The 24,014-nt window shown below is 44.7% G+C and overlaps 1 protein-coding gene across 5 annotated transcripts in view; it reads left to right on the top strand.

The window, feature by feature from the left end:
* Positions 1-24,014, top strand: part of ANKRD17 (ankyrin repeat domain 17) — a 127,620-nt gene that overhangs the window by 33,386 nt on the left and 70,220 nt on the right. For 3 of the 5 annotated variants that reach the window (XM_044302961.1, XM_044302966.1, XM_044302993.1), the window contains exons 3-9: positions 12,549-12,702; positions 16,788-16,944; positions 19,574-19,721; positions 20,271-20,418; positions 20,504-20,737; positions 20,973-21,067; positions 21,173-21,410. In XM_044302961.1, the coding sequence (XP_044158896.1) occupies positions 12,549-12,702; positions 16,788-16,944; positions 19,574-19,721; positions 20,271-20,418; positions 20,504-20,737; positions 20,973-21,067; positions 21,173-21,410 (1,174 nt within the window). Of the gene's footprint in view, positions 1-1,944; positions 2,099-12,548; positions 12,703-16,787; positions 16,945-19,573; positions 19,722-20,270; positions 20,419-20,503; positions 20,738-20,972; positions 21,068-21,172; positions 21,411-24,014 lie in introns of those variants that run through there. The other 2 variants (XM_044302985.1, XM_044302975.1) reach the window with 2 other exon arrangements.

Raw genomic sequence — 24,014 nt, forward strand, 5'->3', positions numbered from 1 at the left:
TTAAAGAGTTTCTATCACCAGAAATACTGTTATGTTCACGTCTGTCTTCGGCGCAGTGAGTGAATGATGCGATCCTGGTGCCAGCTTCCTCACTGCGCCTGCGCTGACTACGTCAGTGAGGAAGCTGGCATCAGGAGAGTGGCCGCAGGATTTCGCCAACGATGCAGGGAACAGTGGCATCAATCAAGAGGAGCTGGGCGGGCACAACACTGGACCTGGGCGGAATACAGAGTGAGTGGATGGAGCTTCTAGGTGCTGATTTTACGCCCACATAGCACCTAGAGGCTCATTAGCATATAATAAGTGCTGCAGGGACTAACGTTAGAAACATACTGTTATGTAGTGCTGACATGGCCGCATCGCTAATGTCAGTCAGCTACATAACAGTATTTCTGGTGATAGAAACCCTTTAACAAGTCGGTGAATGGGCAATGTGTGCGTTCCCTGGTCTCCACAGACAACTCACGTATCCATTGACTTTAATGTGTATTCACACATTAGTGGTGTTCCATGGTCAAACCACAGAAGCTTGTCCTATTTTTGTCTGATTACGGGTCCCTCATGCCCATTGAAGTCTATGGGTCTGTGAAAACTGTGGACCGCACGGATGCCATCGATGTTGGAAGTGCAGTTTTCATAGACCATTGGTAGGATATGCTCTGGAAATTAATTTTAAACCTAGCAGTGTCCATGGAATGCAGATGAGACATGGACCAAACATGGGTTCTTTATGGATGTCATCACCGACACAGACGAGTAAAAGAAGCCTAAATTGCCCTCCAAGTTTCGATGTAGCACTGGAGCTCCCGTGATTTTACACTACTGTCAGGCAGGGGGTTGCACAGGATTTTTGTAGTCTTTTCTTATTTTTTATTTTTTTTTATGGGTTTTGGTTTGTGTTTTATGTCAGTTTTTAGGCAAAACGCAGTTCCGGATGTTGGGCTACTTTCACACTGGGGTTTTGGTTTCCTTTTCTGAGATCCGTTCAGGGCTCTCACAAGCGTCCAAAACGGATCAGTTTTGCCCTAATGCATTCTGAATGGAAAAGGATCCGCTCAGAATGCATCAGTTTGCCTCCGATCAGTCTCCATTCCGCTCTGGAGGCGGACACCAGAACACTGGCTCAGTTTTGACAAGCGGACAGCAAAACGCTGCAAGCAAACGGATCCGTCCTGGCACACAATGTAAGTCAATAGGGACGGATCCGTTTTCACTGACACAATAGAAAACGGATCCATCTCCCATTGACTTCCAATGGTGGTCAAGACTGATCCGTCTTGGCTATGTTAAAAATAATACATACGGATCCGTTCATGTGGTTGTATTATTGTAACGGATCCGTTTTTGCAGATCCGCACCAAACTCGTCTGTGTGAAAGTAGCCTTACATGGAAGTCTAGGGGAAATAAACGCAGGACATATAGGTGTATTTCTGTAATGGCGGTTTTGGGGGCAATGTTTTTTTTTTTTCCTTTTTCCTTTTCCCAAAATGCAGCACCCACCGAGTGCTGGTTTTCTCTCATTTGGTGCAGTGTGTGTTTGCTTAGGATTTTTGGTGACCTCACATACTTTAAAAAGGCTAAGGATGCCAGGTGCTATAATGCTGCATGGGCAGAAATGCTTATCTAGTAGACCTTTTTTCAGGCGTTTCACAATTTTTTTTTTTGGGGGGGGGGCGCGCGTGTGAAGGAAGCCTTCAGGCCACTTTCTCAAGGCTTGGTCAGCCAAAACCAGGGGAGGTTCCAGAGGACACTATCCCCCTCATACCGTGTGGATGCCGCTAGTGGATAATGCACGTGCAGCCTGTATTCGGCCACCTCTCCACAGCACAGAAAATGGTGGGTGGAAAAAACAAGCGTGTGACTTTAAGAGCAGCCTGCGTGAGTCACCCCTGTGTGTGTTGGTAGAGGCCTGCGCTGGAACTGCAGAGCCGCTCCGGGCCAGAATAGAACGTTCCATTTCCTGTTCCCTGGCTGACAGAGGAGGGTTCCTGCTGGCACAGAGCTAATCCTAGTGCAGCAAGAGCTATGGCTGTGTGAGGAAACATGGTGGAGACGGCGGCCGACATGGAAGCATATGTTCTAGAAGACATCCTGGAGGTACGGCGTCGGGTGCGGGACATGAGGGGAGGGGGAGACTGGCCGGCGGCTCGCCAGACCTTGTGCCTTCTCCTCTGCTACGTCCTCGCCCGGTACCGGTCCGGGCCAGCGAGGGGCCTTGCGTTACATAAACCGCCTGCGTGCCTGTGACCTTTACATTAACTCATTAGAAGGTGGGGGCTTTCTCCCAGTATCAGATGTCTTGCACAATTCGTCTGGAGGCCTAGTGCCCTGCCTGTCTCCGCAGCCCGGCAGTGTGGAAGTTTCCAGCTCACTTCTGGCCTGCACCACACTACAGTGCCAGGAGTGTGCCCACACTGTGCAGGTTGCCCTTCTTGTCATAAAGATCATATCTTCTTGGGTTGTACCTCTCTGACCAGACTCGCCAGAGATTTCTGCAGGATGGCAAGTCACCCGCCCTCTAGCCGGGGTCCTACTGGTTGTACCACCCTGGGGTGCCCTATGGGTAGGGGTCACCTGCCCTCTTTTGACACTTGAGGAAATATTAAGGGGTGAACCTTGCGCAGGTGGCCAGCGGTGGTTTTATGGGGGAATGCTGTGACCCTTCTCAGGTCTGATCAATGAGCAGATCATGGAGTCCTCTGCTGAGCCCGGAGCTGATTGCTTTTAGTTGTGAGTCACCTGATGTCGGTCACCTCCTCCCAGGGGCATTATGGCTTATGTAAGGTAATCCTGGGAGGGTGTGTGAACAGTCGCCAGCAGACTAAAGGAACGTTCAGCAGATGACATGTGGCGGGTCTATATATTTGTCTGATCCAGCTGATGCCTGCACAGCCTTCTGCACACAGATTTACCTCACATCTGTTGTGGCTTGTGTCACAAGGGGAACTGCAAGACAACCTAAGGGGAGAAGCCATGCCATGACCAGGCAGGTGCACTGTGACGCTACCTGCCAGGGGCAGACTGGAAACTTAAAGTGGCGCCATGTTGTAGGCAGTGCCAGCGATACCACAGTGCAGCGGACAGTACTGCCCTATCACTGTACTGAGGACGGTTAGGTTCAGGATGGCACCTCCAACTATTGGTCAGGTGCAGAACTACCTGATGCTCCTATAATTAATGCTGACAGCATCAGATTATGTACCCAGCCAGCAGACATGAGGGCTCACACAGCCCCCTGGGATTGTCCCACCTTGAAATTTCCCTGTAGGGTCTATGGCCAGTCCGGCCCTGCTACTCGCATCCTCTTCCCAGCCCGACAGGGCTGCTTACTGGGGGCAGTACACTAGATGCACATGCCTGCAGTCTAATGCCCGTGGTGCCTGTGACTAAACTCTGCCCCTTCATATTGGCATTAGTCTTATTTTAATAAGCCGGGTTCACATCTGCACTGTGAAATGTCAGTCCGTTCCTCCGCTGGAGTCCACAGTATCTGGCATAGCTGCATCCCACCGCACACTGCCGGCTCCCCATTAGGCGTATCCGGCAGCATTCCAGCATCTATGCTGGCTTTCGGACGGCCATAAAATGGTGTGTCCAGCTAAAAGCTGGTATATGTGCCGGATACAAAGGCAGATGTGAACCCCGCCTTAATCTTCATCATTGTCATTTCTGAATTCGGCAGAATTCTTTATAGAAGACAATTGAAAATATTAAGTTGGGTGACTGTTGTATACAGCTTCCCCTACATATGTATAGGCCTCCTGCCACCACAGAATACAGGGTGGCATATGGCCAGGTGTCCCTGCTTGAGTTCTTGCTACAGATTCATGTTCTGGAAGTAAGTTGGTGTTAGGTGGACACCACATGGTGGGACCCCAGGGTGCGGGCTAGGCCACACGATTTTACCACGGTCTTGCGTTCACTAGCTGCAGTGGGTGGGCGTAGCTTTGCCGCGCTATGTGCTCCCACCCTAAATGAAAGGTCATGCACATGACCTCTGTTTTTGTCCGCATCAGATATGAATTTTTTGCGGGTCACATGCCGACCTGTTCACTTCAATAGGATTGCAAAAGATGCGTACAGCACACCGTGTAATATCCGCAAAAAAATACAATGTCCTATTCTTGTCCTTATTACAAACAAGGATTGGACTGTTCTATTATGTGCTGGACTTTCTGTTCTACAAAATGCGGAACACACACATGGCCGATATTCATGCTTTCCGGACCACAAAAACTACTATGGCCGTGTACGTGGGCCCTTAGAGTAATAGGCGTAACGATTGCTTATACACATAGGGGAGATTTCAGTCTGTGGCCGAGAAGTGGGCTTGATTAATAGTGACGTTAGGACCGTCAGAGGAAAAGCAGGCAAGCATAAACTCATGAAAAGTTGCACACTAAATAAGTAAAATTGTGACTTTATTTTTTATTTTATTTTTAAAGTGTCAGGCTACTTCAGAGCTGGCTATAATCAGTTCTTCCATCAGAATATTGCAAATCTGCACTAGGTCTCATTTATGAATTTGGCCTCAACTTTCATCCCAGCTCTAAAAGTTAGTTTTGGTGCAAATTGTGCCAAAGTTGATAAATCTCCCCCATAATTTTAAAAGGAACCTGTCACCAGGATTTTGTGTATAGAGCTGAGGACATGGGTTGCTAGATGGCCGCTGGCACATCCGCAATACCCAGTCCCCATAGCCCTGTGTGCTTTTATTGTGGGGTGGGGGGGGAGAAACAATGATTTGATACATATGCAAATTAACCTGAGATGAGTCTGGTGTGACTGAGCCCAGCACCGCCCACATCCTCAATCTCCTCCTTGCTCCCGGACTTCGGAAAGCTAGAGCGCTGTAATCTCGCGATGCGCCAGCACAGGGAAGGAACGCTATGACGACACTGTGCATGCGCTAGCTCATGCCTCTCGAGATTACAGCGCTGTAGCTTTCTGACATTGAGGAGCAAGGAGGAGATTGAGGATGCGGGGCGGTGCTGGGCTCATCTCAGGGACAGGACTTCTCAGGTAATTTGCATATGTATCAAATCGTTTTGTTTTTTACAGAAAAGCACACAGAGCTATGGGGACTGGGTATTTCGGATGTGCTAGCAACCCATGTCCTCAGCTCTATACACAAAATCCTGGTGACAGGTTCCCTTTAACGCAAAACCTGCCAGCCTGACTGCTGCACACGTGGGCAACACTGTCTGTGTGAACAGGTGGTGGTCTTCTCCAGAGCCACTGGTCTATTTCACCTGCATTGTCCACCGGTCCATGGAACTACGTATCCCATGTACTTATAATAAGAATGGCGCTGCATTCTGTAGAAGTTACTGGGGGACATTTGTCCAAACTGTCCCCCAGTCCCCAGGTTCTTTTGCCTTCCTCTGGATCAACTTGCAGGATAACAGGCCGAACTGGATGGACAAATGTCTTTTTTCGGCCTTATGTACTATGTTACTATGGTGTAAAAGAAAGTAGGCTTAGTTGCCCCTAGCAACCTGTCAGATTCCACCTTTGGAAAATGAAATGTGGAAATCCCCCCACTGACAGAACACTCTGGGTAGACTCTTAACACCGGTGTGAATGGAGCCATCTTCCACTTTTCGTCATTTAGTAATGTAAGGGTATGGTCAGAAAGTGACCATAAAACATAAGGCCCTGTTCACATTTGGGTCATGGTTTTTGCTTACCATGGATATCACTGATGTCTGCTGGATTCTGTTGACATAAGCCTTTTTTAAATGTCTGTGACGAATGGTCAGTGTTTCATCTGTGAAGTTTTCGTCGTCGGTCCGGTTGTTACATCTGTATTCAATGTGCATTGGTAGGCTGGAAAAGGGAGAGCACCTCCTCCACTGACAGAACACTGATGCCATCCATGTTCAGTGATTCTTTGGCACATTGGGAAGATTTATCAAAACTGGTGCAAAAGAAAAATTGCCCATAGCAGCCAATCAGATTCCACCTTTCATTTTTCAGGTCTGCTATAAAAAATAAATAAAGAAACAATCTAGTTGCTTGTGGCAACATAGGCTACTTTGACACCAGCGTTTTTACTGAACCCGGCAGGGCTCAGCAAAAATGCTTCTGTTACGGATAATACAACCGTCTGCATCTTGTGTACGGATCCGGTTGTATTATCTTTAACCTAGCCAAGACTGATCCGTCGTGATCTCCATTGAAAGTCATTGGGGGACGTATCCGTTTTCTATTGTCAGAGAAAACTGATCCGTCCCCATTGACTTGCATTATCTTGCTCCGCATCCCATGATGGAAAGAAAATGGCAGCATGCTGCGGTTTGTTCTCTGGTATGAGAACGCAACCAAACGGAACGGATTGCATTCTGGTCCATTCTGTTCAGTTACGTTTTGTCCCCATTGACAATGAATAGGGACAAAATGGAAGTGTTTTTTCTTCTCTGGTATTGAGACCCTATGACTGATCTCAATACCAGAAAATAGAAATGCTAGTGTGAAAGTAGCCTTGATCCGTTTTTCCTCTGCAGCAGTTTTAATAAATCTGTCCCATAGACCAGTGTTTCCCAACCAGTGTGCCTCCAGCTGTTGCAAAACTAGAACTCCCAGCATGCCTGTCAGCCTTTGGTTGTGCAGGCATGCTGGCAGTTGTAGTTTTGCAACAGCTGGACGCACACTGGTTGGGAAACACTGCCATAGACTGCAATGGACATGCTTGGTCTGCCTCATGGAGCTAAGTAGTGACTGATACTTACCCACTGTCTGAATGGACACATGAAAGGTCATTACCAGGATAACCCCCATCATACCCACATCAGCAGGGTGTTGTACACTGCTGAGCCTTCTCCCACGGCCACCACAGAGGCTGGCTCTTTTCCTCAAGTTGGACCCCCCCCAATGATCTTCCTGAGGTTAGGTCATCCGTATTAAAGGGAGTCTTTCACCTAATCTGAGCGTTTTAGACCGCTCAGATCAGGTTATAGACTCTTTAACCCTCATTACGATCATACCTGTCTCTTATGTGTCCCTTGCCCAGATAATGAAAATAACACTTTTTGAACTTATGCAAATTACCTTCTGAAGGTGCCCAGGGGCGGCGTTCCTGGCGATGTGCCCAGAAAAACACACCTCCAGCCGGCGGACGTCACGAGCGGCACCAGAGGACGGCGGGCTGGGAACTGGCCCGCACCTGCGCACTGCTCTGCCCATTATGGGCAGAGGAACATCCTTTCATATTGAGCATGCGCCGGCCGGCGGTCTTTAGTTGGCCGGCGCATGCGCAATATGAAAAGCTGTTCATCTGCCCATAATGGGCAGAGCAGTGCGCAGGTGCGGGCCAGTTCCCAGCCCGCCGTCCTCTGGTGCCGCTCGTGATGTCCGCCGGCTGGAGGTGTGTTTTTCTGGGCACATCGCCAGGAACGCCGCCCCTGGGCACCTTCAGAAGGTAATTTGCATAAGTTTAAAAAGTGTTATTTTCATTATCTGGACGAGGGACACATAAGAGACAGGTATGATCGTAATGAGGGTTAAAGAGCCTATAACCTGATCTGAGCGGTATAAAACGCTCAAATTAGGTGAAAGACTCCCTTTAAAACACCTGGGAAAACGTCTTTAAAGGGGTTTTCTGAGACTTCAATACTGATGACCTATCCTGTGGGAGTGACACCTGGGACTCCTACCAATCAGCTGGCTGAGAAGGAGCGCCATAGTATTAACGTTTCGGAAAACCCTTTTCTGAAGTTATAAATTGTCTAAAAATATTTTTGTAGTATATTTTATTAATTTGATTTTTATAGGTTTGCTGCAAAACAAACCCCTGAAGTCCGAGCCTTTCTCTAGCACATACGGAATCTGTACACCATAGCCATGTATGTGATGTACGGATTTTGAACCATACTGGCATCAGCACCCATAGCTATTCCTGCTCCGCTGAAAGCTTTGCATAACACATGGGTGCTGTTAAAGGGGTTATTCGGGCTTTTACTATTGATGACCAATCCTCAGAATAGGTCATCTATATCAGATCGGTGGAGGTCCGAAACCTGGCACCCCTGCTGATCAGCTGTATGAGGAGAGAGTGCCCACGTGCCATCTCCCTGTCTGCTGCTGTGGTCTGTGGCAAACGGCAAGAGCAAAGGCACGGGCGCACTGTGCATGCAGTTTCCCCATACAGCTGATCGGCGGGGGTGTCGGACTCCTGAGGATAGGTCATCAATAGTAAAAGCCCGGACAACCCATTTAACCCCCTTCCTATGCTTCATAGAAAATAGTCCCTCATATAGAGGTTCATATGGTATATATAACAGTGATGGTGAACCTTTTAGAGACCGAGTGCCCAAACTGCAACTAAATACCCACTTATTTATCGCAAAGTGCCAACACAGCAATTTAACCTGAATACCAGTATAGTATATCTTCCATGTACTTTATCATTTAGCTATAATAGCTTAATAGCCTACATTCAGTGTGCTGTTCATAGTGCGTCCTGTGCTGATGAACAGCAGGAAAAGTCTAAAGCATATTAGTATGCCATAGACTTTTTCCAAGGCGCGGGTGCCCACAGAGGGGGCTCGGAGTGCCGAGCCATAGGTTCGTGCCATAGGTTCGCCATCACTGGTATATAATGCCCACACAATTTTCTATTAGCTATAGGTTTATATTTCTATGGATTTAGAAGTAGCGATGGATGATGGGCATCTAGCCCGCTTTTCTATGCCAACATAGGGAGCAGGGTAGCTACTGAGCATGTTAGTCCACCTCTGAATGAAGTAGAAGATGGACCACATGGATAATCAGCAGGGGGCCCTACCAGAGACGTAAATGTAAAAAAAAAAAACAACCTTTGAACAATATTTTTATTGTTTGACTACTATAATACTTTATTGAAAATGACCTATTGATTGCATAGCTTTTTTTTTTTTTTTTTTTTTTTTTTTTTTGCGCGCTGATAATCCCTTTAGTATTGTGCTGTCTTTTATACGAGGCCCTGAACTTTAGACTGCATTACATATTAGGAGGAAATGTGAGCAGTGTTATTGGGACATATGCGAATGCCTCAGACGGTTGCATCACTTTTGGTCACTTTGCCTCTGCATCAGTGCACTGGAATACCATTTGGTGCCCGTTTGGCAGAATATTAAGCAGGGTTCCCAGGGACCTGATGGCCAAGGTGTCCCAAAATTTGTTGTTGGTGTAAACGTAACAATTTGGGTTACTTTTCTGTAGACTTAAGTCTACAGTAAAGGTGGATTTAGATGAACCAATAATTGTCCAGATTATCGGGAACAACCATTCCTGCAAATGCTTGTACCCAATAATCTGGTGATCTAAACGTACCATCAGTCACGTGATAAATCCCCTCGTACTGTGAAGGAGATCACTGCATGTACAATACAGAGATCTCCTTCACTGAATGAGCAGCTAGCTATCTAAATGGTATGAAACTCTGACTAGTTAAAAGGGGTAGTAATTTTTATTGATGACCTATCCTCAAGATCCCCGCCATTCTGATATTGACCAGGTCATCAGTATGAACAGCCTGGACAACCTCTTTAAAGGGGCCACAAGAACACCCAGAAAGTCTAAAAGGTTAGAGGGGTTTTCTGAGATGGCTAGGTTATCAATATCAGATTGGCGGGGGTTCCATACCACAGCCGCTATACAATGGTGTTGAAGCTCATCCCCTTTCACTCGCCATCTGGTTCCTAGGAATTGTCCAACCTTGCTTAGCCCTAAATTATGCTGTTTAGCTAATGAGGGTCCTGTCGTTTGCTGGAAATGGATATGCCTTCACTGGCTGAGTGTTTGATGGCTTCTCTCCGACTCCCCCATACATGCCGGACCCCACTGTGTGAGCGGAGGAAGCTGCTGCTGGACTCCCCTACCAGGAGAACAACATTCAGTGCTTCCTGATCCTTTTCTTCCCTGCAGGAACTTCCCATACAGTCTCACCAACAAATGCAACGTAACATCCAGATTGATATATAGGTTTATGGGAGAAGTATTTTTTATAAGGCTTCCTTCAGAGTCAGTGTTTGGTCAGTGATTTCCATCAGTGATTGTGAGCCAAAACCAGCAGTGGATCCTACACAGAGATGAAGATCTGCACCTGCTCTGTGTTTAGAGCCGCACCTGATGGAAATCACTGATCAAACACTGAGGTGTGAAAAGTGGCCATAGGCCTCGTTCACCCTTTAGTGAATCATGGATGGGACTTTAATGTTCACGCAGCATTGATCTTTCCACAGACTGTGGGTCAGTGGACAAACAATGGAGACAGAAAACAGACAAAAGGAGACTACGCAGACCCTTTAGGTACATGTTCACAGACGAAACGCTGATTTGTGACAGATGTCGACACGTGAATGTAAATGAGGCCTTAGGCTGCTTTCACGCAGTCATTGTTTGGTCAGCGATCTATTGGTGATTGTGACTGTATATAGGACTCTGTACAGGAACCTCTGTGGAAGAATAGTGCACTGTTCAGACCAGTCACATGTCCGTATCCGTTTTGCTGTCTGCAAATTTTGCAGCCACAAAATCTGGGTGCTGTCCTTGTGCATCTGGCACTGTGTGCGGGCTCCATTGTTACGGTGCCTAGCCTTGTCCGTGTTTTTAGTGGGGTTGTGAAACAGACTTGCGCATGTGGACCGTGCGCGGGTCTGGACACAAGTCTGCTCTTCACTGCAGCCTAAGCTGCTGGGACCTCAGTATGTTTGTGCACCGTTGTGCACTTCTTTACATTTCAAGCCCACCCTGCTATAAATTGTTGAAAAAACAACCCATGCATCCGACTGTGGCTGGAGTGTCAGGTCAGGCAGCGTGGAACATGCCCCTGGCACACACCGCTTGGACCCTGTCCTGCTCCTACAGACTGGACGCGCTCGTGAGCAGGATGGCTAATTATTTACTCCTTGCATCTGCTTCTCATTGCCCTTCTAGTGGGTAAAGTGGCATTACAGCCCTGTGGGCAGAGACTGGCACACACCAGCCTTGTACGGCAGCCACTGCTGGTTCTATAATGTGATGACAGCATTCATAGTTAATGGGTTTTCATTTATGGGTGTGTATGAAAAAGCGGTTTACTGGTGTACATAGGTTATATATATATTTTATATTTTTTTTTTTTGCTCAAGCAGCATCCTTTTGTGCAAAATCTTGTAACTTGTGTGCTGATCTCACGAGTTCTGAAGAATGATTTAGGGTTTATTAGTAAAGAATTGCCTTAGGCTACTTTCACACCAGCATTTTTACTGGGTCCGGCAGGGCTTAGCCAAAGCGCTTCCGTTACTGATAATACAACCATCTGCATCCGTTATGAACGGATCCGGTTGCATTATCTGTAACATTTTTAAAATGGCCAAAATGGATCAGTTTTGAACTCCATTGAAAGTCAATGGAGGGGGGGCAGATCAGTTTTCTATTGTGGCAGAGAAAACTGATCAGTCTCCATTGACTAGCATTGATTGGTTTTGCTCCACATCCCAGGACAGAAAAAAACGTAGCATGCTGCGGTTCTCTCTCCGGTCTCAGAACGGAACAGAATGCATGTTGGAGCATTCCGACAATGAATGGGGACAAAATGGAAGCGTTTTTTGTTCCGGTATTGAGCCCCTATGATGGATCTCTATACCGAAAGACTAAAACGCTAGTGTTAAAGTGGCCTTATTGGGGGGATGCTTGCGTCTCCTTGTACGCACTGGTTCTAGGATTTGTACTGTTGACATGTGTGTGGGGGGGGGGGGGGGGGGGGAGAAGATGACAGAGTGCTTTATGTACGCTGCGTTCTCTGGGTTTAGAGGTCCTTTAGCTTACCAGTGATGTAGAAGTCATCCACGTGCATCTGGAACATGAGTTTTGCATAATTAGTCTTCATTTAGTTTAAAAAATAATATATATATATATATATATATATATATATATATATATATATATATATATATATATATATATATATATATATATATAGCCATCGGAACCTCTGCTTAAAGTCATGCTACGGTCTAAGGCTTCATTCACACATCCGTGAGATATACCGGACAGGCATCCTGCTTAGTGCATGCCACTGCTGTATAGATCTATAAGTGTATTACTGTACTGCTGCGGAACTAAGCAGGATGCCTGTCCGGTATCTCACCGACATGTGAATGAAGCCTACATCTGATGTGATGTGAAATAGTTTAATGTTACCTGGTGCCTTCCTATGTGCCCCCTCTGTGCAGTTACAGGATGACTGCTGGTAGTCTGAGGCAGTCTCTCCGAGATGGATCGGCATTGATGACCATCCGTTGTGTTCCTCTGTAAGGTCCTGTTGGTTTTGGGTTGCTGTTGCTCCTTCACTTCTGCAGCTTCTGCCAGAACCAATGCTGAGTAGATGCTGTAGGACAACATGGAGGATGAGTACAGCACATACCTCGTCAGTGTTTATCCATCCAGCAGTACAGACAGGTACTCTCAGCTGGTTTCCATTATTCCCTGTCACATATTGGAGAGTCGCTATAGGTCTACTTTTTCAGTGTTTTTTATTTTATTTATTTTAATTTACTGTGATTTGTTCTTGTACTTTATACAGGTGGAGTCTTTCATTTTGGACCAAGATGATTTGGAGAACCCTATGCTGGAGACCGCATCCAAGCTCCTTTTGTCCGGCACAGCCGATGGAACAGATTTAAGAACAGTAGATCCTGAGACGCAGGCTAGATTAGAGGCCCTCTTGGAAGCTGCAGGTATGGTCAGCAGGAAGGTCTACATTTATAAACTGCTCAATGCTTTGTACTTTGAGTACACAGGAATCTTTGTAAAATTTTTGAGGTTTCAGACTGGCGTTAAGTGTGATTGTAGAGGGCAGAATTCTCTAAGTCTAATGCCTTGTGAGCGCTGTGCAAGTATCTGTAGGAATTGGCATTCTTAAGTTCCTATTCACACAGACTTTCTGCATTGATATTTGCCCGCTGCAGCAGAAATGATTTATTAGACTTAAGGTCGGCACATGTTTTTTTCCCTTCACATAAAGGGGGTGTTTTGCTACTGAATATTACATTTTTCGGTTAGATCTTTCACATTTTCAGGTTGTCATTTAAAATGATGATTCTGTCTTTAAATATGGCTTACATGCCTGTTATGGCACCCCCTGCCTCAGAACGTCCACCTGTTGTGTCCAGTGCTGAGAAGAAGCTGCTTCTAGTACACGGATTCTTATTGGTTGGCCAGCACAATAGCAGCAATCGCTCGGCTCCCTGTGTACATGAGGATCTGAGAGGTGGCTTTAAAGGGGTTGTTTCATCATGGTCAGTGGGGGCATATCACTAGGATATGCGCCCATTGTCTTTTTATAGGTGTGGGACCAACACCTTTATCTAGAACGGAGCCCCGCAAGTGAAGGGGGGCGCATGCGCAGCCGCACTCCATTCATTTTCTATGGGGCTGGCGAAAATAGCTTAGCGCATGCACTGTACGCTCCCACTTAAGTCTATGGGGAGCCAGCTTGGTGGCTACACCGGAGTCCTCCAGCCACCACCTTGCGGGGCTCCGTTCCCGATATAGTTGGGACCCGCACCTATAAGACAATGGGAGCATATGCTAGTGATATGCCCCCATTGTCTATGATGAGACAACCCCTTTAAAGCTGCTGAGCCTTGTGACCAACAGTACTGACATGAGGTAGACCTTCTGAGCTGAAGCCAGAAGAACCCCAAGGTTCACCATACCAAGCATTTAATAGCATTATATGTAGGCACAGGAGGGCTTCTTTTATCCTGAATGAACGTGTATGTTCTGTGTAGTCTGAGAAATGCAATATTCAGTCATAGGGCCACCCCTTTGAGCCAGATCCAGTATTTTCTTTCTTGTAAAATACCTAATGCAGCTGTTGCTAGATTCTGCTACTCCCAAGTAAGTTCACACACAGCCGGTTCGTTTCATCTTTCAAGCTCTATTTTAGGTTTGTTATGGCCTTCTCTCTTCATGTCAATGGACATAGTAGTGTCTAGTCATCATTACGTTTTCAATGTGCGGTCTGACTTCATTTTGATGTTTTATGGTTTAACCTTTTACCTTCTGATAAAGCAGGGGGAATCCAGGGATGGTTAATGCTCCTTGGTTACCTGCGCACGTTGCTTATTTGTATGCAGAAAATTCGCCTAAAATCTGCACTAAAACTGCATAAAAAGGCCCATAAACCCCCACTAACAATTGCCATGCTGTAGATTTCAGAAGTCCACACGGAAAATATCTGCAAAGTGTACATGAGAAAAATGCACTTGGGGAGAGATTTATCAAACTAGTTTAAAGCAGAGCTAGCTTGGGGTACTTTCACACTAGTGTTATTCTTTTCCGGTATTGAAATCCAGTAAAGGGTCTCAATACCGGGGGAAAAAAAACATAATCAGTTTTGTCCTAATGCATTCTGAATGGAAAGCAATCCGTTCAGTATGCATCAGGATGTGTTCCGTCCCGTCCCTTGTACTGTATATTTTTTCCGGACAAAATCCCGGAACATTACCGCACTTGCCGGATCCGGCATTAATTTCCATAGAGATGTATTAAAGCCGGATCCGGTACAAGTGTTCCAGAAATTGCTGCGTCGCTGGATCCGGTTTTTCGGTCTGCTTATGTGCCGGGATATAGGAGGAGCTAGTTTCGCTTTTGATCTTTTGTAAAAATCTAAATACCAGATCTGTTCTGGATGAGACAGATCCGGCATATCACCGTTGCCAGAACTGCCTGCCGGATTCTAACAACGCTAGTGTGAAAGTACCCTAAGTTGTCCATGGCAATCAATCAGATTCCAAAGGAACTGTGAAAAATGAAATCTGGAATCTGATTGGTTGCTATGGGCAACTAAGCCAGTTCTACTTTACACCAGTTTGATAAACGACCCCATTTCTTCTGCATCGGGTGGACTTACCCATTCATGTCTTCTAAACCTTCATATTTGTGATTATAGAGAGGTCGGCCATTATTGCCTTTATGGACTGTGCTCCAAGGCTTCAGAAACTCACTCTCTGATCTTAGTTTTCTTGTCGTTTTTCAGGAGTTATTTGGACACAATCTAATGCTTTATATGTGGAAATATTCTGTAAACCTTGGAGTAACTTTGTAAAGCTACCTTGTGCTGATCTTTGCCTGTATTCTGTCGTATTCCTTTCTCACCCAATCCACCTGGATGTAATTCTGGAAAGTAGTCTTCAAACCATTCATCACACAGTATTCTGAAAATAAGAAACTGTCAAATTGTGTGTTTGCTGCAGTTAAAAAAAAAAAAAAAAAGCTCGATTGTTAAGAAAATCACTCGCAAAACATGCCATTTAACCACATTGTGTGAACACATCCTAATGCCTCAGTGTTCGGTCAGTGATTGCCATCAGTGATTTTGAGCGAAAACCAGGTGAGGGTCTAAACACAGAACAGGTGCAGATATATATATATTTTTTTTTTTTTTTTGCGGACCATATAATGGAGCAACGGATGCGGACAGCAAGCGGAGTGCTGTCTGCATCTTTTGCGGTCCCATTGAAGTGAATCGGTCCGTATCCAAGCCGCAAAAACTGCGGCTCAGATGCGGACCAAAACGACGTTTGCGTACATGAGTCCTTATACCTGATCTCTCTGTAGCCTCCATTCCTAATTTTAGCTCCCAATTAGTACTCATGCACACAAACGTATTTTTATTTTATTTTTTCCCCAATGTCCGTCCTGTTTTCTTTGCAGCCCGTATGTGGAACCATTAACTTTTATGGAGCTGGAAAAAAAACGGAAATGACGGTGTTCATCTGTTACGGTTTACTTTACAGACAAGGATAGGATAGGACTGTTGTACCCAGTGGCCTTCCGTTCCGCAAAATGCTGAATGCACGCGGCTGGTATCTGTTTTGTGAATCCGCAATTTGCAGACCGCAAAACAGCCAACGGTCGTGTGCATGGGCCCTTAATGATAGAAATCACTGACCAAAAATCTGACGTGTGAATATGCTGGGTTTCATCATTGCAGCCAAGGGTCTGTAGTGTCCGGCTGCATGGCAACTTGTGTACCGTGACTTGTCGTAGAAAAGCTGCACAGCTTTTTTTTGTTCTGAATTGACGGTATGGTGACGCAACGTGGCATGCTGCGACTGCGGCAAAAAAAGTCTAGCTTGGATGGATATTATGTGCCTCACGTTGTGCCACCATTGACTATCATTACACAAAATGTTGTGCAACATTACTGCGACATAAATGTTGTGCGACACGTGTCACTGAGTAGCTGGACCCGTACCGTGGCTTGCTGCTGTTTTGCTGGAAGCACCTTTTTCTGTGTGTTTCACCTGTAGAAGACAATTTGCAGTAAACTGCTGTAGTTTTGTTGGCTGAGCGGCTTCATCGTGGAAACCCAGCCTTTATAGGCGCTCAGTCGAGCTGTTGGGAGTGTGTCTGACAACAAGTTGTCAATACGTATGAATGCAGACTGCAACTCCAAATCAGCGCAAGATAACAAATGCATTTACAAAGTTACTCAATGTTTTCTGCAGATTTATATCTAGTGTAAATTGGTGTTCAAATGTAGACATGCCCTTTTAAGTCAGAAATAGCTTGAGCTGATTGGAACACCATCCATTGTTTTTCCCCTGGGGAATATACCTTTTCCATCACTAGCTGGGCTTTCTGTGTGCCAAGCAGGCGTCTCTGCAGCATGGCAGACGTATTACTGGCCAGTAAGCTTTCAGCTCAGCTGTACGGTAGTTTTGCATGACTGGACTAACAGTAGGCTTTTCCCTATTTTTATTTGGTTTCTTACATTTACCTACTAACTGGCTTGGCGACTTGTGCTAACAAGGAATTGGTAAATTATCCACTGCTGATGGTAAAGCGTTCGCAGATCCTGAGGTGCTTCGCAGATTGACGTCCTCGGTCAGCTGTGCGTTGGATGAAGCTGCTGCTGCACTTACAAGAATGAGAGCTGAGAGCACCTCAAATGCAGGGCAGACGGACAAGTAAGTTTATGTATTATCTGATACTAATGCTTGTACTTGTACAGACCTTATGACCACATGCAGGCAAGTGTGTATTTACCCCAGATTACACTGTGGATTTCAAAATCTGCACCGCAGATCAATTCACACACAAAACTTCCTCACCATTTAAATTTGATTTTGAAAATCGACCTAGTTGGTAAGATTTAATCTCCTAAAGGAAGCCCCGCAAAGTGGTGGCTGGAGGACTACGGTCCTGCCACCACCAAGCGCTCAATAGACCACATGACTGGCCACCTCTCCCATTCACTTCTATCGGCCAGACGGAAGTAGCCTAGCCAGCGCTTGGCTGTTTTCGGCGGCCCCATAGAAATGAATGGAGGGTGGCTGTGCCAACACGTTCTCGTTACAGACGGGACCCACATCTATTGGACAATGGGGGCATATACCAGCGATATACCCCCATTGTCTGAGATGAGACAACCCAGTTAAGGTGCGGATGTGCCACACAAGTCAGTACCACAGTAATGCTTGTAATACATGTTGTCTGGATGTAACTTAAGGGTGAGTTCAGATGTGATGGTACACCTGCATGTGTTACATACACATTTTGCCATGGAATTCACCCTGGAAATTGCAAAGGGTGAATTCTGCAGTGAAAATTCTATAAAGGACAACAGGCAGGTTCTGCCCGCTATTTTACAATGGAAAAATAAAGCGCAGACAAATGTTGTATTGTTATTTTTCAGATTTTTTTTGTGCATATCTGCCTTGTCTGAATCCGGCATAAAGGAACACACCAAGCAAAACGAATGCATCACTACGTTATGGCTAGGGAACACCCTGAAATGTGGCGCCTGGTACGGGTAGTCAAAGAATGCAAAAGATAGAATCCTCTTTGCCATACCCCACCTTTCTCCCATCATGCACTAGGCATTACTGTGTTGTATCCGTTTTGTCCAGAGTGTTCCTTTTACATTTTGAAGTCTTAGAAGAACCTTCATTTTCAATGGGCCTTTGTTAAAAGGGTTTTCTGGTCCACATTGGTGGGGATCCGACCCCCAGCAACCTTTCCTATCAGCTGTTCTGGGCAGCCGCTAGTGCTGTAAACGATATACTAGAAGCACCAAGGTTCTGTGTGGTGGCTATACTGGCGTACTACAGCTTGGCTCCCATTCAAATGATTCTGAGCTGGTGCTGAAACCTACCCAGCAGATGGAGCCTTCCATCCACTGAATAGTTTCCGACACTTGCCCAAAAATAGGCAGTCAGCTTGTTCTCTAGCCCTTATCTCTGCACTCATTTAAACAGATTTCTTATTGAACTTGATACAAATTCAGCTTAAAGAGGACCTTTCACTTGTATAAACTATGTGAACTGAGTATGCGCCCGGGGATCTCACTGCACTTACTATTATCCCCGGGCACCGCTCCGTTCTCCCGTTATAGGCTCCGGTACCTTTGCTCTGTAAGTTATAGTAGGCGGTGTCTGCCCTTGTCCTGTGGGCGTCTCCTTCTCCTAGGCTGCAGCGCTGGCCAATCGCAGCGCACAGCTCACAGCCTGGGAGGTTTTTTTTTCTCCCAGGCTGTGAGCTGTGCGCTGCGGTTCGCCAGCGCTGCAGCCTAGGAGAAGGAGACGCCCACAGGACAAGGGCAGACACCGCCTACTATAACTTACAGAGCAAAGGTACCGGAGCCTATAACGGGAGAACGGAGCGGCGCCCGGGGATAATAGTAAGTGCAGTGAGATCCCCGGGCGCCGCTCTATATGGCAGCATACTCGGTTCACATAGTTTATACAAGTGAAAGGTCCTCTTTAAAGGGGTTATCCGAGACAAAAAAGTATTTTTTTATTTTGTTTTTGGTACGGTTTGTGGGTACATAATTTTTTTTTTTTTTTTTTCTTTTTTTTTTTTTTTTTTTTTTTTTTTTTACATGTAAACTAGGGAAAGGTGATTTTAATCTAAAAATGTGTTAAACTTTTTTTTTTTTTTTTTCTTTTCACTATTTATTATTGATCTTTATTTTTAAAGTCCCACTAGAGGACTTGAACATTCGATCCTCTGATAGCTTCTCCCATAGAATGCAATAATTGGTACACTCTCCCTGCTGCAGGGGACTGAATTGAGACAGATTTTTTTTTTTTTTTTTTTTTTTTTTATTCACTTAGGGGACTTGAACTTACAATCATTTCATCACTTGTAGTAAAAGCAAAACTAACATTCATGGTGGAATTGCGTTTTTTCTTTTTTTTTTTTTTTGCAGTTTGATTCCCACAAAAGCTTACCAGCTTCCCAAAACAAGATATGGTGAATTAAATTGTCCTTTAAAAATATAACTTATCCTTTGAAAAAGTTATGGCTCTCAAAACGTGGGAGGGAAAAAATGAAGTTGCAAAATAAATAGTGGCCCAGTCCTTAAAGGGGTTGTCCACCCATTGGGGACATTAACTGTGGGCAGCCGCGTGTATGTACTCCTCTTTTTCTGCTTCCTAGCTCCGATCAGTGATCTGCGACTCCTAAACTTCCAAAACGGAAGGCAATGACAAGTCCCCAAGCGGCACATCACTGCTAGGTGACATTTTGGAGTCTAGGTAATATAACTGCATTGCCATTTGCTGTAGACATTTAATGTTTCTCTTGCTCTGACAGCCGCAGTTTAGCAGAAGCTTGCTCTGAAGGAGATGTTAATGCTGTGAGGAAATTGCTAATTGAAGGCCGCAGTGTTAATGAGCACACAGAGGAAGGGGAGTCCCTCCTTTGCCTTGCCTGTTCCGCTGGATATTATGAACTTGCACAGGTTAGACTTTTACATATATTTTCCTCCTTTATAATTTTGTATATTTCTGGTATGCTTTTCAGAGAGGCGGTGTTTGTAGAACGGACAGCACTGACTGCTCACTGACCCAGTAACTTGAATTAGCATATTCACATTTATTCTTTTCACCAGTGATCGTTCATAGAAAATCACATGTTCTTTCCTTGTCCGATTTTCCTCGCAGGACTTAATTGAATGGTTCTGCGGGAAAAATGGGCTTCACAAGGCATCCAGCTGTGTGTGCAGTCCATTTAAAAAAAAAGTCTGAATTTCTGGCCAGAACACACACTTTTGTGATTTGTCATCTGAAACCGGCCTCAATCAGGACTATAGTTACAACCAAAGCTTCATCTAAGAAATATCGACTTCTTCATGATAAATAGTCATTTTTCTGTTCACTTTCAAAAGTGCACAAAACTGGGAAACCAAAAATGAGTGACTTCTAGTTTTGGAAAGCCATTGCAACGATCCTTCCCATTATTGGTGAAAATGCTGAAAACCTGCTGTACTCATTTTTCTTCTCTTTTAAAGGTTCTTTTGGCTATGCATGCTAATGTAGAAGATCGGGGTATAAAAGGAGACATTACGCCTTTAATGGCTGCTGCTAATGGGGGACATGTGGAAATTGTGAAGCTGCTCCTAGCTCATGATGCTGATGTGAATTCCCAGTCATCCACAGGTTTGCTTTACTTGTGATAATACGTTTGCTTAGTATTCTTCTTCTTGTTGCTTTTTTGTAATTTTCCATGTTCTTCCTGAACCAGGAAACACAGCACTTACCTATGCATGTGCCGGCGGCTATGTAGATGTTGTAAAGGTGCTGCTGGAATCGGGTGCTAGCATTGAGGACCACAATGAAAATGGTCACACTCCTCTCATGGAGGCAGGGAGTGCTGGGCATGTGGAAGTGGCCAGAGTCCTTCTGGAGAATGGAGCTGGAATTAATACTCATTCCAATGAATTTAAAGAGAGTGCACTTACTTTAGCATGCTATAAAGGTAGGATATTATTTCAGTGTTTAGAAATCCATTGCCATACGAATGCCCCTTAATTGGCTTATTGTCCTGATATTCAAGCATTGTGACTTGCACATTGATTGAATAGTTGTTTTTTTTTTTTTGTTTTTTTTTTATACCCCACCCCCCCGGGGCCATATATTGATTGTTGGTCTGTATCCATTTATGAAATATACATAGTGTGTGTCTTATGTCTTCTGTATCATCTTTCTTGTAGGACACTTGGAAATGGTGAGATTTTTATTGGAGGCTGGGGCTGACCAAGAACATAAAACAGATGAGATGCACACTGCCTTAATGGAAGCTTGCATGGTAATCAGACCTTTTAGATAGCAGTCACATTCTGCAGCGTAGCCTCGCTGGTGATTTCTGGGATGGGATTCTGCATACATTAATAATCGTCTCTGTCACATACAGGATGGCCATGTAGAGGTGGCTCGACTGCTGCTAGATAGTGGAGCTCAGGTGAATATGCCAGCAGATTCGTTTGAGTCTCCACTAACGCTGGCGGCTTGTGGTGGCCATGTGGAGCTGGCAGCTTTACTTATAGAGCGAGGTGCCAATCTAGAGGAGGTAAATGATGAAGGCTATACACCTCTCATGGAAGCTGCACGGGAAGGACATGAAGAAATGGTGGCATTATTACTCGGGCAGGGTAAGCTCCCTTTTTATATGCCTGTGTTTCAGAATAAGTTTGAGTAGTCATATTTCTGCATTTGAATATCCTAAATTACAAAGGATATGCAAACACGCCTTGGCAATGTGGTCTTCTCCCCTGTAAAATGTTTCTCTTGCATAGTGTTGATTAGTGACTACATTAGGCTAATTTCACATATGCAGCACCAGTTCTGGTAGAGGAGCACCCTGCTGGTCCTCTCCATATCCGGTACTGCTGGATGCAACTGGTCGCAATCTAGCAAAAGTACGGAGAATTGTCCAGACTGCTGCATGCTGCAGTTTGTGTTCGGCCAATTTCCGTCATTCTCTGCTGGAACTGGTGGCTGATTAACCCTGCCGCAGATGTGAAAGTTGATGTGTGGAGATAAAATATAAAGGGAAGATTTGTACTTCTTCTGTGTTTTTTAAATCCACTCCTGGTTTTGGCATACAAGTACTGATAAATACTGATCAAATACTCAGTGTGAAAGTGGCATTGGAGACATTATGTTACCAGAGCAGTTTGCCTTCATAAAAGTTTGGAAAAAATGTGACATGTTTTGAATGTGTTTTCCTTATAGCCAAGCATTGTGGTACAGTGAAAAATTCCATACTTCCAAATTATAGTGTTTGCGTGGTGCTTTGTCTTTATTGATGTTATTAAAGAAACAACTCTGAAGTTTTCATAGTACTGCTTACCCCTGTAGTGACCACCAATGCGTGTTTTTACAGCGGTCATTAAGGGGTCTTAGGCTGGCCCGTCGCTTTATTTATATTTTTTTTAACCCCTTAAGGGGCAAATCTGACAGGCCGTTCTGAGTTTTTTTCATCACACATTGTACTTCATGACAAAATTGGGTCCAAAAAGTAAAAAAAAAAAATTTGCATAAAAAAATACCATATTTACAAAAAAAATTAAGAAAATTGTGATGACTTTACATTCCCCATATGTCTACTTCATGTTTGTAGCATTTTGGGAATGATATTTTATTTTTTGGGATGTTACAGGGCTTAGAAGTTTAGAAGCAAATTTAGAAATTTTTCAGAACCAGTTCAGGTTTGAAGTCATATTGTGAGGCTTAGATAATAGAAACCTCCCAAAAATGACTCCATTTTAGAAACTACACCCCTCAAGGTATTCAAAACAGTTTTTTCAAACTTTGTTAACCCTTTAGGTCTTCCACAAGAGTTAATGGCAGATTGAGAAACAATTTCGAAATTTCTATTTTTTTGAAAATTTTCCAATATAATCAATTTTTTCCAGGAGTAAAATAAGGGTTAACTGCCAAACAAAACTCAATATGGGTTGCCCTGATTCTGTAGTTTGCAGAAACACCCCATATGTGGTCGTAAACTACTGTTTGGCCGAACAGGAGCACATAGAAGGAGGGGAATACCATATGAGTTTTGGAAGGCAGATTTTGCAGGACTGGTTTTGTTTATACCATGTCCTATTTGAAGCCCCCTGTTGCACCCCTAGAATAGAAATTTCAAAAAATTGACTCCATCTAAGAAAGTAAACGGCAGGACATAAAAGAAGGGGAACGTCATATGGTTTTTGGAAGGCAGATTTTGCTGGACTGGTTTATTTACACCATGTACCCTTTCAAGCCCCCGATGCACCCCTAGAATAGAAACTCCATAAAAGTGACCTCACCTAGGAAACTACGGGATAAGGTGGTTGTTGTTTTGGGACTATTTTAGGGGTAAATGATTTTTGGTTGCCTCAAAAAAGAGTAATATAGAGCAATGTAACAATTTAAATTCTAAAATTGTTTCTACATTCGCTATTTAGTTTTGTGGAACACCTAAAGGGTTAACATAGTTTGTAAAGTAACTTTTGAATACCTTGAGGGGTGTAGTTTCTTACATGGGGTCACTTTTTTGGAGTTTCTAGTCTACATCAGGGGGGGCTTCTAATGGGACACGGTGTCAAAAAAAAAAAAACTGTCCATCAAAATCTGCCTTCCAGAAACCGTATGGCGTTCCCTTCGTTCTATGCCCTGCCGTGCGGCTATATAGCCATTTACGACCACATATGAGGTGTTTCTGCAAACTACAGAATCAGGGCCATAAATATTTAGTTTTGTTTGGCTGTTAACCCTTGCTTTATTACCGGAAAAAAGGATTCAAATGGAATTTTTGCCCGAAAATGGGTGTTTTGGCACAGTTTTTATTTTATATTAACACCGTTCATCCGAGGCGTTTGGTCAAAAGTTATTTTTATAGCGACGACTTTTACGCACACGACGATGCCCAATATGTATGGCTCTCAGACTTTGGAGACACTAAGCAGGCATCCTAAAACTGCAGCCCTCCAGATGTTGTAAAACTACAATTCCCACCATGCCTTGCTGATGGCTGTAGGTTGTCTGGGCATGCTGGGAGTTATAGTTTTACAACATCTGGAGGACCGCAGTTTGAGGATGCCTGCACTAAAACTAATATTTTTTGGGGGAAAATGTTGTACTCCATGGAAGTGTGATACTCCCTGAAGCAATCGATAACGCAGAGGCCCGGATGATCGGGGCACGTGTTGCACTGAGTGGTGGTGTCCTTCCGTATCCCCCTCCTGCGACACACTCTGCACTTTTTTTGGGTT

The sequence above is a fragment of the Bufo gargarizans genome, chromosome 1, assembly GCF_014858855.1.
Source record: "Bufo gargarizans isolate SCDJY-AF-19 chromosome 1, ASM1485885v1, whole genome shotgun sequence".
Classification (NCBI taxonomy): Eukaryota; Metazoa; Chordata; class Amphibia; order Anura; family Bufonidae; genus Bufo; species Bufo gargarizans.